This window comes from Mya arenaria, chromosome 2 (assembly GCF_026914265.1).
Source record: "Mya arenaria isolate MELC-2E11 chromosome 2, ASM2691426v1".
Lineage (NCBI taxonomy): Eukaryota > Metazoa > Mollusca > Bivalvia > Myida > Myidae > Mya > Mya arenaria.
In genome coordinates, this window is record NC_069123.1 from 10,049,852 (window position 1) to 10,069,789 (window position 19,938).

The following is a 19,938-nucleotide window of genomic DNA, read 5'->3' on the forward strand; positions in this document are numbered from 1 at the left end:
ACAGCTACATTTTGGATAAATATTAGATTGAAAATAAGCGCGGCTTGTCACTTTGCTTGTATCTACGATACTGACGTATCTATGCAGTTACTGTGACGTAAATACATTCCTGTGTACCACGTGACTTCCAATTGTACAATTTGATTGGCTGTCCCGCACAAAAAAAACATTTTGATTGGATAAGAAAGTTGGTTGGCGGTCGTTTTCAGCTTAGTTAAAATGTGTTGCCAACGCAGGGCCATGTTTTGAGTATATGTAAAAAATTCCTTGCACAGAAGTCTTTAATATTAACTGTGTACATAGATCTATATGAAATAATCTCATTAATGATAATGTCATCGTATTTAAAATGAACTACGTACCATGGTAAATTAATAATATATATATATATTAAAAAAAATCAATTAAAATTCAAATGTATTCGATACTCTAGTCTATTAGATCTAGCTGATAGCAGAAATAATATGTAATAACAAGCAAGCTTGCAGACTGCAATAAATCCTTTTTTGGAATCTTTTCACCAAGAATCGTTGAAAGAAATTCTTAGAATTCTTGGTGTATCAATGTCCTCCTGGGTCATATGTAACGCCAAATCTTCATAAACTTAAATGCTGATTAGAGACTCAGTCTGTCTGTCTGCCTTGCCTGTATGTCTGTCTGTCCGTCTCTTGTGAGTAATCTTATATGACTGAGTGGAACAGATTGATGCCATATGTAATCAGCTGATTCTGGGAAAAAAATAAAAGGTCAAAACGGTCAATCTGCGATAGTATGCACACAACACAGCTTTAAAGCTTTCTTGTTCATTTCCTAGGCAAAATTAGAATTCCCAATTTAAGTCGGAAATGACACATTTGACCCAATCTGAAAGGCTCCGGCCCCATTTCAAAATTGGTGGAAAAAACTGGCTCTATGCATTATCATTTACCATGTATTGTCATAAAAATATCACTCGTATCCGCTAGTAATATTTCCTAATATTGCATGGCTATAGGATAATAATTGATCAAAACTGTCGCTGAATAATAATCCACTCTGTGTATTTATCGTGCGGACTGCATTCAGTGAGGGCGGATTTTTTTTCATTGGAGCTTTTTCATGCTACGAATAATAAGGTGTTAATTCGTTTTAATTACCCAAAATGTACGAGGAAATCACCCGTTTTATGTCATATGGAACAAGAACAAAGTGAAACATTAACCTGATTTTTGTCGCGGAAACTCGTTTATTTTTTACTTGACTTAATTCACTGCCTTAGTATTAGAAATAGTTAACAAGAGGGAACAACTGCAAAAGGCTGTTAAGTGACATACTGTTTTCTAGCTATTTCTACGTCTTTAAAATAGCCAAAAATTACACAACAGATGTTTATCATCATAAAATAGCAAAAAAGGGATGCGCATGTATGGAACTGAAAAGTGAACTCGAAGAACTTAAATTATTCCGGGACTTAACACATTAAAAAAAAACATTCTGTACTATTGTATTTGATAATCATTTTCAAACAGTCGGACAACGATACGTGTTTTAGAATACTAAAAAATTCAGTAGAATATATTAATATTATTTTAAATCTGTGTTTTCGGAATAACTCCGCCATGAAAGCTCAGCTAGTGTTCGATGTTCTAAAGGCGGTAGCTGTGCGGCTTGTGCTACTCGTGCATAGCCTCCTGGTCATCTGGTTGGCCGCCTCAATCACCCACCGGAAGCAGCTCTGGCTGCTGGCGATTGTGGACCTGGGGATGCTCGTAGAGGCTGTGTTTACCGTCGGCAAAAACAAGGCACAGGAATGGAAATGGTACGTCTGCTGTTTACTAGTTTAGTTTTAACTGATTTAATTTACAACGATTGTTAAAAAAGTTAATACGAACATATTGTATTAATCACTCTCGTTGGCACGATTTTACGCGAGAGTGAGGTCTTGTGTTGTGGGGAAACCGGACCACCCACAGAAAACCTACTTGTCCGGCTTGTCATGGTGACCACTATTATAACCAAACTCCTAGCCCACAGGCCGGTAATCGAACCCGGGTCGCCTTGGTGTCTGGAATTACTGTTCAAAGACAAACGCTTGAAATTGTAATAAACACTTTTAAAAAATACTGTTGACTTTTTTATATATAGCATTTACTGCTGGTTATCTTATTGAACGCATCATTAAAATACAAGCAAATCTAAAATATTTCACACATGTAGAAGCAGAAAATAGCATTGTCTTTTATAGGCTAAGACATATTTTCATATCTTTTCTGTCAAAAAAAGCTATTTAGGAATATCGTCACTTTTGACATTTGTTTGTTTACATCGGTTGTGACCCGTGGTGACCCATGTGACCCCTTTAAGCCACGTGATTCCTCACCCTAATGTAAAGTCTCGAATACCCATGTCATTTCAATATATTGTTGAAAACCCAACAACAAGAAATGGGGCATAGATAACTCATTAGGATGTCAAGTACTGCATTTGATTATAAACAAGATTCTACGTCATTAACACCCATACTTCACAGAGCCACTCTCCCAATGTAATTTTGTTATGACATGCATATGCTAGCAATATATCATATCTTGTATTGATTGTTACGTTTAATTCATGTTATGCACTTGAAACATGTCGATATCAACCGATTTTAGGTAAGGCAAAAAGTCCTTTGTTTCCAGTTACATCTAAAAATAGTTTTCAGACTCATGCCTCCGTCAATGGGAATGCTCAACAGATTCACATTGAATAATTTAGAAGAGCTCTAACAAAGAAGATAACACAACTGCCAAATTTTCATTAAGTAACGCAAACAACCGCAAAACTCTAATTTATTCATTTATTGTTTAATAAGTTATTTAGGAGGTTCCGCATGCGCACTGGTTTGTTTAAAGACATTCGCAAGGCATTTCGTGCTGAACACTAAGATTTTTTTTTATTAGCGCAAAACACTAGCAAATACATACTTTAAACATATGTAAAACCTCAGGCCATTATTTGAAAAGAAGTTTATGAATGTTAAATACACGAGGGGTGTTCATGATATAATTAAATTTAGGTCATATTTCAGAGCATGTATATTGATGTCTAGGTATTTAAAAACATATTTCGATTAATTAACCTAAATTCCTCTAATTACTCAAAAGCGTTCGAATCTTTTTTTGGAAACAGAAGGTGGTTTATATATCTCCTTTTTAGGGTATGGACAATGTTCAGGCAAAGGTCAACACATAAAAACATCCTTTGTATATTTTCCCACTCCAGAACTGTTTTTTTATATAAATTGCGTATCTTTGTTTAAAGTCTTCATACGAAGCAAAATGTTTTGCTTAAAATAAAGACTTAAATCAAAGATAACTTTGCGCTCACTACACCATTTTAAATGGAACAAAGGCCAGTCTATGCCGCTTAAAGAGTCCCACCTTTGTTTTATAACCGGAGTTTGATAAGGTGATTAGTTTCATCAAACACTTCGACAAACCTGTTTCCAAAACAATGTTTTGACAGTGCTCCGTCAGACGGCCGTATCGTAAAATGGTTTGTTGAAGTGTTATAAGAAATTAAACTATCAATCAAAATTTGGTAAAAGACCGAAGGCGTGGCTCCGTAAGCGGGACTGCGCTATGTTTCCTTTAAAATGGTATAGAAAATGGCACTGGCACCGGATTTTCAAACTCAATCATTTTTTTAAAAAATCAAAAAAAATCTTATAATTCCTCACTAAAAATTATAATACCGAATATGTGAAAAAATATTGGATATTTTTTTAAATATGCACTTTGTACTGTATATTATACTAACAAAGTGCATATTTAAAAAAAAATATTTTAATTATATTATAATTTTTAGTGAGGAATTATAAGATTTTTTTTTGAAAATCCGGTGCCAGTGAGAAAATGGTTATCATTGTTTTAAGTCTTCAATCGAAGCAAAATATTTATGACGCAATTTATCACGTGGTATACACACACTGTAACCGGGCGGACAGCCACGGTGCTTTCTCCCGTTACGCTTTATACACTTCGAGCATAGCGCAGAAGTGTATGGAGGTATTTGACGGCAGTGGCGTAGCTACATATAGCCCTTGTAGGCCAGAGCCTGCAACTTTTTTGAAAAAAAAGAGACAAATTTAAGTAACCAAAAGACGTTAAAAGTTGGTACAAGTAGCTCCCTTGCCAGGCGCTCGGCATTTAAAGAGTTGTGCTTGGAAAAGTGGTGTACTCAGTACTGGTTTTACACCGAGCACGAAAAAGAACCATCGGGTCTCTTCGAAAAAGAGCTAGGGTATCGCACCCGGACTTCCTTGTATCCCGCCACTGTCTCGTCAGCGTGCTGTCCCTTCAGCAAAAACAAAGGACCCCGTTGGAAATAAGTGCTTGCACTTCCACGGGTTATCCTTGACCGCAAGGTCTAAAGATATACATACATACATACATACATACATACATACAACCCAAAAATGGAATAAAAACTAATAGCTACTCAAACACTTGAACAAAAGTATGTGGTTTGTGTTAACCAAAGCACGTTTGATGTTATTTAAACTACGTGCAGGTTGTATTGCTTGACTTTGTTATCATTGCAAATATAATTAAGTGTGTTTAATGTGCATATAAGAGTCCCAAAACTCACATAGAACCACCGGGCCTACCAGTTTTTAAGGCCTAGCTACGCCCCTGGACGATGGCCATTTCTTTAATAGACATCATTCTGTAGATTATAGCATGGTTTTTTTGTGTGTTTTTTTCTTTCTTTTTGTTAACTACGATGATATAGCATCCAGTAAAAGAAACTTTACTTATATTGCTAGTGTACTAACTACTAAAAACCTAACTAAACCCCATGTAACCCCCTCTCCCTGCAGGTTTTGCCCCTGCTTCCTGTTCTACCTAATGGGCACGGTCCCCGGCATCTGGATCCTCGAGCTTAACCGGATGTACGACTACCAGGACCGTCTCCAAAGCAACGGAACATCCCAGCTCCGCCAGAAACTCGAGGATATTCAGGGGGTAAGATGTGTAACTGTTCTCGCAAGTATATATACGAACTATTTATCTTTCATAAAATTGGTAAAAATTTTCTCGTAAAAAACGGCCCTTGGTTTTTCAGTGTATCGATATATAAGCAAAATACAACGTACATTTGCAGCCAATAAAATTGCAGATAGGCAATCGTTCAGTACTAGAATTTATCCTGAAGAATTTCACCTTTCACGGTTGTTTAAAAGTCCGCTTACTGCGATTCATCAGATACACACTCGCTGTGTCAGATTTTGCGTTGACAATATGTCAGCCAATGAGGTTGTATTCTTAGTTAGTTTGATGACCTAAATTAAATCTTAATTCTAAATAATCCTAAATATCATTATTAATTATCACGTCGCACACTCAACCCATTCTTAATCATTAAGATTTTAATTCATATCATCAATTACATACAATGTACATGGCAGTTGCATTGTTCGCCATCATGTTTTTCGACAGTTTTTAAGAATAGTTAAAAGTCTACTTTGTGTAAGATCAGGCGTACCTGTATGATATTGAATTGTACGCACGTACACACGAACGAGTGGGAGGAGACGCTTTAGGACTTCTTTATATAATAAATAACTGAAAGAATGCCTGGTCATGATATCTAAGCCTTTGACATTTCGTAGGAACCGATTTTGATCTGTACGCCCGGGCATATTGTAGTATGGTTAGGCCCTGCATTTATTTTCTTTGAAATGAGAACGCGTGCACGCTCTCTTATTATACCAGAAGAAAACAGGTTAACAGGTACAAATGTTTATTTTCAAGGAAATACAATAATGCATACGAAAATACAGTAATCGAGTCAAACAAAAAGCAGAGAGAGAGAGAGAGAGAGAGAGAGAGGGGGGGGGGGGAGAGAGAGAGAGAGAGAGAGAGAGAGAGAGAGAGAGAGAGAGAGACGGGGGATACATTTAGCACATTCCTAGTACACTACAACTTAAACACAGTCGAGTCTTGACATCATGAAACTGTCCATTTCGTCATCTTCTGACGTCACACATTGGTTTCGATGGCAACCAAACATTTCTTTAATGAACTCGTCGTTATATTTTCTTTCTTCCGGTTTGTTTGCGACAGTGAATGTATCGTTACAAATGAAGTCGCGTTGAAATCCAACCGGAACTGGTGTCGAATTCTCGACGTCATGGCTTCCGACAAAAGCTGCGTTGAGGTCAACGGAAGTGACACTTCTGACGTCAATTCCTTCATCACTGTCGGAATCACGGGACGTCTTCATAAATGCGTGGTCAAGATCATGTGAGTCCATGTCCGAATTTACAATCGATTGGCAACTATCATCCAGGGAAAATTCGTCAGATGTATCCGACTCAGACTCGCTATCCGAATCAGTGTTTGTGTCCCAGATATACTGACAGCGCACCAACAACCCAGAGCTCGTTCGACTAACGTCAGATCCGTCCCCACAACGCTCAGTACATTTGGATTGATTGCCGCGTTTTCTTGAGGAAATGGATTTAGAAGGCTTTCGTGCAAACACCGTGTTGGCACTTTTGAGATCACTGAAGAACTTTGCCAAGACAAACTGCTTTCCATTCATACATTGTGTGGAGAGTTTGTCCATATTCTGGAGGTTTGCTGTTTCAGGAGAGAACAGTGGTACACGTCCATTGTTTCGCTTTATAACAAGATTTTGTGGATCTTTCTGTTCCCTGGCCATGAATAGATCGTCGATGCGACCTTCAGCGGAAAGTTCTTTCAGCTTAAGACCTCTGCGCGGTTCAGACGACCGGGCCTCCTTCCGGTCGACGAGGAAGGAAAAGTTGCGGCCCTCACAGCCCCATGACCGCCACACCTTCACCACCAGCTCGCGTCCGTGGACGGCCCTCATGTGATTCGACGTCATCTCATAGACAGCAAACTGGGAGGGTTGCACGCGCAGTCCTTCTAAGTGCACGAGCATTTCAATGACGTCATCACAGGTTGTGTACTTGGTGACCTTTAGCACAACCTGTTTGCCATTGAAATTGAATGGAATTCGGTATTTGCAGAAGTCAGAAAACCCCATCTGAAAATAAAAATAAATAAAGTAAATATAAATAGATTAAATAGATAAATAGATAAATAAAAATATGATGAAATAAAAAATAAAATAAATAGATTAGAAAACTGGAAAAAAAATGTTGGTAAGATTAAAGCCGTGGAAAATACACTTGTTTAGGATATTTGGATTTTAAAGGATTCAAACATATTTATTAAGTAACGTTAAGAAAAGAAAACTATAACGAAACTAGTTCACACTCAGTCTTACATTATCTGAATAGAAATGCCTGTGAAGTATCCTTTGATCCTTAAAGTAATAATTAGGATATTTGTTTGTTCGATGTTTCTCCTTGAAAACTTTTAGAATGTATGATACTTTGAAGACCTCTCTCAACCTTTTTATACCTATTTTTTCGAACCTTCGTTTTAATTATAATGAAGTAACGTGTAAATTATTGTCGTCTGCTATCAGCATCCATCGTACTGAAGCGCGAGTTTTGTTGTCACGTGTAAAAGATAAGATGAGATGGAACAAGATACTAGCTCGTGCTTTAAATTAGTAAGGACAATTAGTGGCAATTATCCTGTCCTCTCTTCGAACTGAATATTATCAAAACAAAGGTACATCAGATTTGTTGTTCTGATATACATTTTACTTGCTTTATTGCAATTAGAAAATGAATGGAACATGTTAATTAAAAGTTAATTTACAAGTTTTTTGACAACGAGCCGACACATGTTTAACTAAGATTTTAGACAAATTTATATTTGGATGTGTCTTTTTTTAAATACATTTGGAGTAGTTTGTGAAAAACGTGCCATATATAATAATTTTGAAAGTTTTTAATTATTTTATTTTCTTTATTTGGTTTGCTAATACTTTAAGAAGGAATGTCAAGAAAATAATAGAATACGGCACTTATTAAAAAACACATGAGCTACTTGTGGGCTCTATAAAGTTGTGAAGACATCATTTGTTGATTTGAAATACAAAAAAATGGTTAAACTACTAAAATGTAAAAAGACGCAATAAAAACTATGACTGATGTATCACAAGTTGAACGTGAACTTGATGTATTAGTAGTTTCACGTGTACTTGATGTATCAGTAGTTGTACGTGTACTTGATGTATCAGTAGTTGTACGTGTACTTGATGAATCAGTAGTTGTACGTGTACTTGATGTATCAGTAGTTGTACGTGTACTTGATGTATCACAAGTTGTACGTGTACTTGATGTATCAGTAGTTGTACGTGTACTTGATGTATCAGTAGTTGTAAGTGTACTTGATGTATCAGTAGTTGTAAGTGTACTTGATGTATCAGTAGTTGTACGTGTACTTGATGTATCAGTAGTAGTACGTGTACTTGATGTATCAGTAGCTGTACGTGTACTTGATGTATCAGTAGTTGTACGTGTACTTGATGTATCAGTAGTTGTACGTGTACTTGATGTATCAGTAGTTGTACGTGTACTTGATGTATCAGTAGTTGTACGTGTACTTGATGTATCAGTAGTTGTATGTGTACTTGATGTATCAGTAGTTGTACGTGTACTTGATGTATCAGTAGTTGTACGTGTACTTGATGTATTAGTAGTTGTACGTGTACTTGATGAATCAGTAGTTGTAAGTGTGCTTGATGTATCAGTAGTTGTACGTGTACTTGATGTATCAGTAGTTGTACGTGTACTTGATGTATCACAAGTTGTACGTGTACTTGATGTATCAGTAGTTGTACGTGTACTTGATGTATCAGTAGTTGTAAGTGTACTTGATGTATCAGTAGTTGTAAGTGTACTTGATGTTTCAGTAGTGGTACGTGTACTTGATGTATCAGTAGCAGTAAGTGTACTTGATGAACCAGTAGTAGTAAGTGTACTTGATGTATCAGTAGTTGTACGTGTACTTGATGTATCAGTAGTTGTACGTGTACTTGATGTATCAGTAGTAGTACGTGTACTTGATGTATCAGTAGCTGTACGTGTACTTGATGTATCAGTAGTTGTACGTGTAGTTGATGTATCAGTAGTTGTACGTGTACTTGATGTATCAGAAGTTGTACATGTACTTGATGTATCAGTAGGTGTACGTGTACTTGATGTATCAGTAGGTGTACGTGTACTTGATGTATCAGTAGTTGTACGTGTACTTGATGTATCAGTAGTTGTACGTGTACTTGATGTATCAGTAGTAGTACGTGTACTTGATGTATCAGTAGGTGTACGTGTACTTGATGTATCAGTAGGTGTACGTGTACTCGATGTATCAGTAGTTGTACGTGTACTTGATGTATCAGTAGTTGTACGTGTACTTGATGTATCAGTAGCTGTACGTGTACTTGATGTATCAGTAGTTGTACGTGTACTTGATGTATCAGTAGGTGTACGTGTACTTGATGTATCAGTAGTAGTACGTGTACTTGATGTATCAGTAGGTGTACGTGTACTTGATGTATCAGTAGCTGTACGTGTACTTGATGTATCAGTAGTTGTACGTGTACTTGATGTATCAGTAGTTGTACGTGTACTTGATGTATCAGAAGTTGTACATGCACTTGCAGTATAAGTACGTGTACTCGATGTATCAGTAGTTGTACGTGTACTTGATGTATCAGTAGTTGTACATGTACTTGATGTATCAGAAGTTGTACATGCACTTGAAGTATTGGTACGTGTACTTGATGTATCAGTAGTTGTACGTGTATTTGATGTATCAGTAGTTGTACGTGTACTTGATGTATCAGAAGTTGTACATGCACTTGAAGTATTGGTACGTGTACTTGATGTATTAGTAGTTGTACGTGTACTTGATGTATCAGTAGTAGTACGTGTACTTGATGTATCAGTAGTTGTACATGTACTTGATGTATCAGAAGTTGTACATGTACTTGATGTATCAGAAGTTGTACGTGTACTTGATGTATCAGTAGTTGTACATGTACTTGATGTATCAGAAGTTGTACATGTACTTGATGTATCAGTAGTTGTACATGTACTTGATGTATCAGAAGTTGTACATGTACTTGATGTATCAGAAGTTGTACATGCACTTGAAGTATTGGTACGTGTACTTGATGTATCAGTAGTTGTACGTGTACTTGATGTATCAGTAGTTGTACGTGTACTTGATGTATCAGTAGTTGTACGTGTACTTGATGTATCAGTAGTTGTACGTGTACTTGATGTATCAGTAGTTGTACGTGTACTTGATGTATCAGTAGTTGTACGTGTAGTTGATGTATCAGAAGTTGTACATGTACTTGATGTATCAGAAGTTGTACATGCACTTGATGTATCAGTAGTTGTACGTGTACTTGATGTATCAGTAGTTGTACGTGTACTTGATGTATCAGAAGTTGTACATGTACTTGATGTATCAGTAGTTGTACGTGTACTTGATGTATCAGAAGTTGTACATGCACTTGAAGTATTGGTACGTGTACTTGATGTATCAGTAGTTGTACATGTACTTGATGTATCAGTAGTTGTACATGTACTTGATGTATCAGTAGGTGTACGTGTACTTGATGTATCAGAAGTTGTACATGTACTTGATGTATCAGTAGTTGTACGTGTACTTGATGTATCAGTAGTTGTACGTGTACTTGATGTATCAGTAGTTGTACATGTACTTGATGTATCAGTAGGTGTACGTGTACTTGATGTATCAGTAGTTGTACGTGTACTTGATGTTTCAGTAGTTGTACGTGTACTTGATGTATCAGAAGTTGTACATGTACTTGATGTATCAGTAGTTGTACGTGTACTTGATGTATCAGAAGTTGTACATGTACTTGATGTATCAGTAGTTGTACGTGTACTTGATGTATCAGTAGTTGTACGTGTACTTGATGTATCAGTAGGTGTACGTGTACTTGATGTATCAGTAGTTGTACGTGTACTTGGTGTATCAGAAGTTGTACATGTACTTGATGTATCAGTAGTTGTACATGTACTTGATGTATCAGTAGGTGTACGTGTACTTGATGTATCAGTAGTTGTACGTGTACTTGATGTATCAGTAGTTGTACGTGTACTTGATGTATCAGAAGTTGTACATGTACTTGATGTATCAGTAGTTGTACGTGTACTTGATGTATCAGAAGTTGTACGTGTACTTGATGTATCAGAAGTTGTACGTGTACTTGATGTATCAGAAGTTGTACGTGTACTTGATGTATCAGAAGTTGTACGTGTACTTGATGTATCAGAAGTTGTACGTGTACTTGATGTATCAGAAGTTGTACGTGTACTTGATGTATCAGTAGTTGTACGTGTACTTGATGTATCAGAAGTTGTACGTGTACTTGATGTATCAGTAGTTGTACGTGTACTTGATGTATCAGTAGTTGTACGTGTACTTGATGTATCAGAAGTTGTACATGTACTTGATGTATCAGAAGTTGTACGTGTAGTTGATGTATCAGAAGTTGTACATGTACTTGATGTATCAGTAGTAGTACGTGTAGTTGATGTATCAGAAGTTGTACATGTACTTGATGTATCAGTAGTAGTACGTGTACTTGATGTATCAGAAGTTGTACGTGTACTTGATGTATCAGAAGTTGTACATGTACTTGATGTATCAGTAGTAGTACGTGTACTTGATGTATCAGAAGTTGTACGTGTACTTGATGTATCAGAAGTTGTACGTGTACTTGATGTATCAGAAGTTGTACATGTACTTAATGTATCAGTAGTAGTACGTGTACTTGATGTATCAGTAGTTGTACGTGTACTTGATGTATCAGAAGTTGTACATGCACTTGAAGTATTGGTACGTGTACTTGATGTATCAGTAGTTGTACGTGTACTTGATGTATCAGTAGTTGTACATGTACTTGATGTATCAGTAGCTGTACGTGTACTTGATGTATCAGTAGTTGTACGTGTACTTGATGTATCAGTAGTTGTACGTGTACTTGATGTATCAGAAGTTGTACGTGTACTTGATGTATCAGTAGTTGTACGTGTACTTGATGTATCAGAAGTTGTACATGTACTTGATGTATCAGTAGTTGTACGTGTACTTGATGTATCAGAAGTTGTACGTGTACTTGATGTATCAGAAGTTGTACGTGTACTTGATGTATCAGAAGTTGTACGTGTACTTGATGTATCAGTAGGTGTACGTGTACTTGATGTATCAGTAGTTGTACGTGTACTTGATGTATCAGAAGTTGTACGTGTACTTGATGTATCAGAAGTTGTACGTGTACTTGATGTATCAGTAGTTGTACGTGTACTTGATGTATCAGTAGTTGTACGTGTACTTGATGTATCAGAAGTTGTACGTGTACTTGATGTATCAGTAGTTGTACGTGTACTTGATGTATCAGTAGGTGTACGTGTACTCGATGTATCAGTAGTTGTACGTGTACTTGATGTATCAGAAGTTGTACATGTACTTGATGTATCAGAAGTTGTACGTGTACTTGATGTATCAGAAGTTGTACATGCACTTGAAGTATTGGTACGTGTACTTGATGTATCAGTAGTTGTACGTGTACTTGATGTATCAGTAGTTGTACATGTACTTGATGTTTCAGTAGTTGTACGTGTACTTGATGTATCAGTAGTTGAACGTGTACTTGATGTATCAGTAGTTGTACGTGTACTTGATGTTTCAGTAGTTGTACGTGTACTTGATGTTTCAGTAGTTGTACGTGTACTCGATGTATCAGTAGTTGTACGTGTACTTGATGTATCAGTAGTTGTACGTGTACTTAATGTTTCAATAGTTGTACGTGTACTTGATGTATCAGTAGTTGTGTTCGTTTTTTGTGACACCATATTTGCTTTCTGAATTTAAACAGTCCTTGATGTTCAATCATTTTTGACTTGTACATGTGTCAACAAAAACATGTGCTTCCGTACGATGGACGCTGATAGCAGACGACAATGCTAAACACGAAACTCCATCATAATCAAATGTTCAGAATTGGGTATACCGTATAAGAGTAAGAAAGCCCACATTTGGATCACCAATCTTACAGAAAGATTTCATGGTATTGTAGTATGCCTAGGTACGCCCCTGATTATTTTCTTTCAAAATAAATTGTTTTAACACTCACTCATTCTTTTGCAAGAAGAAAACACGTTAACAAGCACGTGTTTATTTACAAGGAAACACAATCATGTATAAGAAAGCACAGTTATCAAAGAAACATAATAATCCATTAAATGGATACAGTAATCGAGTCAAACAAAATGCAGAGAGAGAGAGAGAGAGAGAGAGAGAGAGAGAGAGAGAGAGAGAGAGAGAGAGAGAGAGAGAGAGAGACGGAGATACATTAAGCACATTACTTCTAAACTTGAACTTATACAGAGTCGAGTCTTGACATCATGAAACTGTTCATATCGTCATCCTCTGACGTCACACATTGGTTTCGATGACAACCAAACAATTCCTTAATGAACTCGTCGCTATATTTTCTTTCTTCCGGTTTGTTTGTGACTGTGAATGTATCGTTACACATGAGGTCGCGTTGAGGTCCATCCGGAACAGGTGTCGAATTCTCGACGTCATGGCTTCCGACAAAAGCTGCGTTGAGGTCAACGGAAGTGACACTTCTGACGTCAATTCCTTCATCACTGTCGGAATCACGGGACGTCTTTATAAATGCGTGGTCAAGATCATGTGTGTCAACGTCCGAATCTACAGTCCATTGGCAACTGTCATCCAGGGAAAGTTCACGTGATGTATCCGACTCAGACTCGTTATCCGAATCAGTGTTTGTGTCCCAGATATACTGACAGCGCTCCAACAACCCAGAGCTCGTTCGACTAACGTCAGATCCGTCCCCACAACGCTCAGAACATTTGGATTCTTCGCCTCGTTTTCTTGAGGAAAGGGATTTAGAAGCTTTTCGCAAAAACACCGTGTTGGCACTTTTGAGATCACTGAAGAACTTTGCCAAGACAAACTGCTTTCCATTCATACATTGTGTGGAGAGTTTGTCCATATTCTGGAGGTTTGCAGTTTCAGGAGGGCACTGTGGTACACGTCCATTGTTTCGCTTTATAACAAGATTTTGTGGATTCTTTTGTTCCCTGGCCATGAATAGAGCGTCGATGCGACCTTCAGCGGAAAGTTCTTTCAGGTTCAGACCTTTGCGCGGTTCAGAGGACCGGGCCTCCTTCCGGTCGACGAGGAAGGAGAAGTTTCGACCGTCACAGCCCCATGACCGCCACACCTTCACCACCAGCTCGCGTCCGTGGGCGGCCCTCATGTGATTCGACGTCATCTCATATACAGCAAACTGGGAGGGTTGCACGCGCAGTCCTTCTAAGTGGACAAGCATTTCAATGACGTCATCACATGTTGTGTACTTGGTGACCTTTAGCACGACCTGTTTGCCATTGAAATTGAACGGAATTCGGTACTTACAGAAGTCAGAAAACCCCATCTGAAAACAAATAAATCAATAAATAAATAAATATATAAATAAATATATAAATAAATAAATAAATAAATACATAAATAAATTGATGGATGGATGGATGGATGGATGGATGGATGGATGGATGGATAAATAAATAAATAAATAAATAAATAAATAAATAAATAAATAAATAAATAAATAAATAAATAAATAAATTAATTAATTAAAATTAATAGATAGAGGATGGATAAATTGATGATTGATGGATGAAGAAAGAAAGAAAGAAATACATAAATAAGTTAATTTAAAGAAACAAACTTCTAAAGCTTGCATACGATAGTTTGATTATAAGACAATAAAACTATAACGAGACTGAATCAAGGTCTTACCTTTTTGAATAGAAATCCTAGTGAAGTATCCTTTGATCCTAAAACTAATGAATATGATCTGTGTTTGTTCGATGTTTCTCCTTGAAAACTACAAGAATGTATGATACTTCGAAGACTTCTCTCAACCTTCTTATACCCAGTTTTCGAACCTTCGTTTTAATTTAACTGAAGTTAGTTGTAAATTATTAGCGTTGATGCTATCAGCGTCCATCGCACGGAAGCGCGTGTTTTGTTGACACGTGTACAAGTTAGATAAGATGGAACAAGATACTAGCCCGTGCATTAAATTATTTAGAACAATTAGTGGCAATTATCTTGTCCTCTCCCGGCGGATTGAATGCTATCTGTACGAAATAACAACAGATGTATATTTTGATATGTTTTAACGTTGTTATAATTGCAATTGAAACATGTATGGTGTGTGATAATTTAGAATTGCTGTACAATTCCTTGAACATGCTTCAACGACTTCGTTTTTGTGGAATTTCTTTTCAACATTTTGATTTATGTTTGTCCTTAAGTTTTGTTTCTTTGGATATTTTTTTAATTGTTATTACCCATCAATACAGTGTCCAGCCAATCTGAAACACCTTTTATTGCTGTTCGATAAAATACATTTATAATGTACAAGTGTATTTTTGATTAAATATATTGCCTCTTGAGAAATGGATTGTTTTGTCACTTATATAATTTAGTATTCGTATCTTTTATAATCAAAGTTTCTTATGAAAAATAGAAATATTTTGATCTTGAATGCATAATGTTACAACGTTAAGGCTAAAGTAAACAGTACTTGATTTATTTCTAGAAGCAAATATAGTGTCACAAAAGTGAATATGTTAATATAATACATTCATCATTTCGAAATAGACAACAAGAACCTTGATACTTTTTTAACATTTTTTTGTTTTAATAGACATTAAATGACGACTTTTGAGAACGTTTTTTTTCTTCTCAAATTGTTTTTTTTTTTGAAAGTCATCTACTAAGGGACCTCTGGGTTTATTATTTTCTAGCATAAAACACATACACATTTAAAACACAAGTGCACGTACAAGTAAATTAGGTACATGTACAAGAACTAGTACATCAAGCAAGTAGAAGTACGGACATATATGAAATACATATTCAGGTACTGTTGCATCACATGCACAAACACATGTTGGAACATCAAGTTCATATTCAATTATTTCATCTTTAGTAGTGTTTACGCTTATATATTGCATATCAAGTAAAGATATGATTTCTTCACACAACCAATTAGCAGTATGCAAATGTTGCATGCACTTTTGAAAATAATGAATTCCGTGTTGCATGTTTTTTGTAGATTTTTTTTAACTTTCTGCAATTCATATTAAAAAACCTAATTTAAAAATATACGTATGGCAAATTAGTATCTTGTTACGAAACTACTCCAAATACTTTTTGAAGAAGAAATATAAAAACATAAATTTGTTGAAAATCATAGATAAGCAGTTTTCGGCTTTTGTAAATTATTTTTTAATTAACATGTACCATACATTTTTGATTGCAATAAAGACAGCATAATATATATCAGAGCAGAAATCAGATGTACCTTGGCAAAGATAAGATTCATTCGCGAAGAGAGGACAGGATAATTGTCACTAATTGTCCTAAATAATTTAACGCACGAGCTAGTATCTTGTTTCATCTTATCTGACTTGTACACGTGACAACAAAACACGCGCTTCCGTGCGATGGACGCTGATAGCAGACGACAATAATTTACATGTTACTCAATCATAATTAAATGTTCTGAAATGGGTATAAGAATACAGAGGGCTGCTTTTGGATCATCAAACTTACAGAAATATTACATGAGGACATATCTTGAGTCAGATAACACAAACGTACGAACGAACGGAAAAACAACTGAATTTAGTTTTATCACAAGTTATATTCGAAATACAGGACGGGATAACTGCAAAAAGGTGAGGATAATTTTCGAATTTCTGAAAGTAGTATGAATTTTAATTTTTATACAGCATACATTAATTTCTTAATATTTTCTTCATTTTTTTTTATTTTGTCAAATCTTCAATCCCTTACCATAGAAACTTCACGTACAATGCCTGATATTTAAGTAGTTAAATCTTTATAAACAAGAATACAATTTCTTAAATGCTTCAATTAAACAAAAACTAGAGGGCTTTATAGAATATAAGCATATGATTGACGTTCATAAATGTGGAAAATAATAAAAATTATATTCATTTTCAGATGGGGTTTACTGACTTTTGTAAGTACCGAATTCCGTTCCACTTCAACGAAAAACAGGTCGTGCTCAAAGTTACCAAGTACACAACATGTGATGACGTCATAGAAATGCTCGTGCATCAAGAAGGACTAAGTGTGAAGCCTTCCCAGTTGGCCGTGCACGAGATGACTCCAGGTCACCTGAGGGCTGTCCATGGGCGCGAGCTGGTGGTGAAGGTGTGGCGGTCATGGGGCTGTGAGGGTCGCAATTTCTCCTTCCTTGTTGACTGGAAAACACCCCAACCGGCTGGAGCGCGCGGAGGTTTAAAACTAAAAGCATTGACCGCCGAGGGCCACATCGACGCCTTATTCATGAACAGGGACAGAAATGCGCCACGAAAATCTGTCATAAAGAGAAACAATGGACGTGTATCTTTGACCATCGACGAAACTGCCCATCTCAAGAATGAGAACGAAATATCCGAAAAAGGATTAAATGGAAAACAGTTTGTCTTAGCGAAGTTCTTCAGTGATCTCAAAAGTTCTAACAAGATGTTAGAAACAAAATCTTCAAGCTCCAAATTCTCAAGGAAACGCGGCGATGGATCTGAAACTCCAGTATCTGAGCGACATGGGGACGTATCTGACGTCAGTCGGATGTCGTCTGGGTTGTTGGAGCGCTTTCAGTATATCTGGGACACAAACACTGATTCGGATAGCGATTCTGAATCGGAAGCATCGGGCGAATTTTTCCTGGATGACAGTTGCCAATGGACTGTAGATTCTGACGCCGACTCACATGATCTTGACCACGCATTTATAAAGACGTCCCGTGATTCCGACAGTGATGAAGGAATTGACGTCAGAAGTGTCACTTCCGTTGACCTCAACGTAGCTTTCGTCGGGAGCCATGTCGTCGAGAATTCGACACCTGTTCCGTTTGGAAGTTACCAGAGCGACGCCACCTGTGTCGCTTCGTTTTCGGAATTGAACAAACTGGAAGTAAACATATCTAACGACGAGTTCATTAAAGAACTATTTGGTTGTCATCGAAACTGTGTGACGTCAGAAGATGAAGAAATGGACAGTTTCATGATGTCAAGACTCGACTCTTACTAAGTTGTACTTTACAAGAATTGAGCTAAACGTATTTTCTCTCTCTCTCTCTCCCTCCCTCTCTCTCTCTCTCTCTCTCTCTCAAATATGGCTTCATCAGTTTCTGTGCTTTACTGTATGTTTTCTTTTGTTTCATGTCAGTAGTTTATGCATGCTGTTACGTCTGTATCTATTACAAATAAATGCCAACAATGTATTGCAACTTTTTTTTCGGTCTGTTGTTATAGAATAGCACTACATGACAATACTTACATTTGCAGTCGAAAGTTTTATGAATGAATTCGAACAAAAAATACATCATGGAAACGATACATGGCTTTTCTTTGATGTATTAGTCGGTTTACCGGCCAAATATGATTTGAAATTTGCTTAGTGGTTTTGAGCGATGCAAAAGATACGAACATTCTTGAAATGATTAGTTTATATGCAAAAGGTTGTAAAATACGACACCGAGCGACAAAGACCACGGAAGCGGTCGTAAATGCACATCCGGTTTAATTGGTCGATTGATGGAAATAGACGATTATCAGAGTTATAGTTGTGGTTACATGTGTGCGTATAGACACTGGTAACATGTGTACCAAATTGCATGCACATATCACGAGTTGGAGGTGTTTGTACAACGACTACGCCAACAACAATGTAACCCCATGACAATACCTTGATATCTCGATATTGTTGTCTTCCAATGTGCAGTTTGACAAAAATAAAATGTCGAAATAGTAATTTACTCTCAGGAACTTTTGAACTTTTTGTTTGTTCTTTATTGGTGTATTTATACTTTCAGGTCACTATTCCAGCTTTTAATTTGGCTATAAGCTAAGATTGACGGAAATCGACTCATCTATATATAGTTTTGTAGTTATCGAACATATCGCTTTTAACAATTATGTGACTCTATTCCAGCTGGAGGTGCCAATCGAACTGGAAACAGACACGTGGGTGGTGATTATGGAGCAGCTCTTCCTCTACCTGATGATCCTTGGACGCTGGGCTCTACCCCGGGGCGAAATCACTAGGGGCGAACTGTCCCAGCTACTCTTTGTCTTCATCGGAATCGCATCAGACATCACGGAGTTGTTCGCGCTATTTGAAGAGAACACGGTCCGCAAAAACACGGGGCTCACTTACGCCATATTATGCATCTGGTCAATCAGCCTTTTGCAATTTACATTCGTGCTGACGTCAACGCACAGTCCACGGAAGGCTGTGGCCGCGGCGGCGGCGTTCACGAGGGACGACGAGGATGAAGAAGCGGAAGTGGACGAAGGCTGTGTGAAACATGTGTTTCAGACGGAGGTCTGGAGCATCTGCGTCAACTTCCTGTTCCAGGACGGGCCGTTCCTCGCCGTCCGCCTATACGCAATGATCGCCCTGAAGATACTCACGTACAGCATAATTTTCTTCACGGCGAAGAACGCGCTGCTGGTCATGCTCCTGGTCTATCGACTATCGGTTCTCTGCTGCGAGCGGAAGCGGAAAGTCGCCAACGGAAGCGGAAGTGAGAATGACGTCTCGCGCGAAGTTTCCAAGCAAAGTTTGAGCAAACTCGAACAAGAAAAGGCGAGAGAAAGTATTGTTTCAGCATAATAATGATAAGTTTTACTTTTGAAATAAACGCTTTTGTCGTTTTAATATGTTTCTTTTTTCAGGAGTGCGCGTATTGTGAAGGAGTATAAACTAATGATATTCTGTATATGGTACCAGTACAACACTTTGACGTTTATGTGTTTCAAATATTTCCCTTATATATCTTAAACTTGTACAACTTTCTTTTCTATCGAGTATCAAAACTCTTTTAATAAATATTTACTTCATA

General features: G+C 37.1%; 1 protein-coding gene across 1 annotated transcript; it reads left to right on the top strand.

Annotated features, from left to right (window-relative positions):
- Nucleotides 1–1,044: 1,044 nt before the first annotated feature.
- Nucleotides 1,045–19,938, top strand: LOC128222841 (transmembrane protein 26-like). Its single transcript, XM_052931984.1, has 3 exons — nucleotides 1,045–1,798; nucleotides 4,844–4,988; nucleotides 19,026–19,938. Exons 1-3 carry the CDS (start codon nucleotides 1,599–1,601, stop codon nucleotides 19,707–19,709), a joined length of 1,029 nt encoding a protein of 342 aa, XP_052787944.1. The 5' UTR covers nucleotides 1,045–1,598; the 3' UTR covers nucleotides 19,710–19,938.

Excerpts from the sequence above, each read along its gene's own strand:
- LOC128222841 (XM_052931984.1), top strand. The coding sequence starts at position 1,599 with ATGAAAGCTCAGCTAGTGTTCGATGTTCTAAAGGCGGTAGCTGTGCGG. Across the intron at positions 1,799-4,843 it reads AAGGCACAGGAATGGAAATG|GTTTTGCCCCTGCTTCCTGT; the intron begins GTACGTCTGCTG and ends CTCTCCCTGCAG. Across the intron at positions 4,989-19,025 it reads AACTCGAGGATATTCAGGGG|CTGGAGGTGCCAATCGAACT; the intron begins GTAAGATGTGTA and ends ACTCTATTCCAG.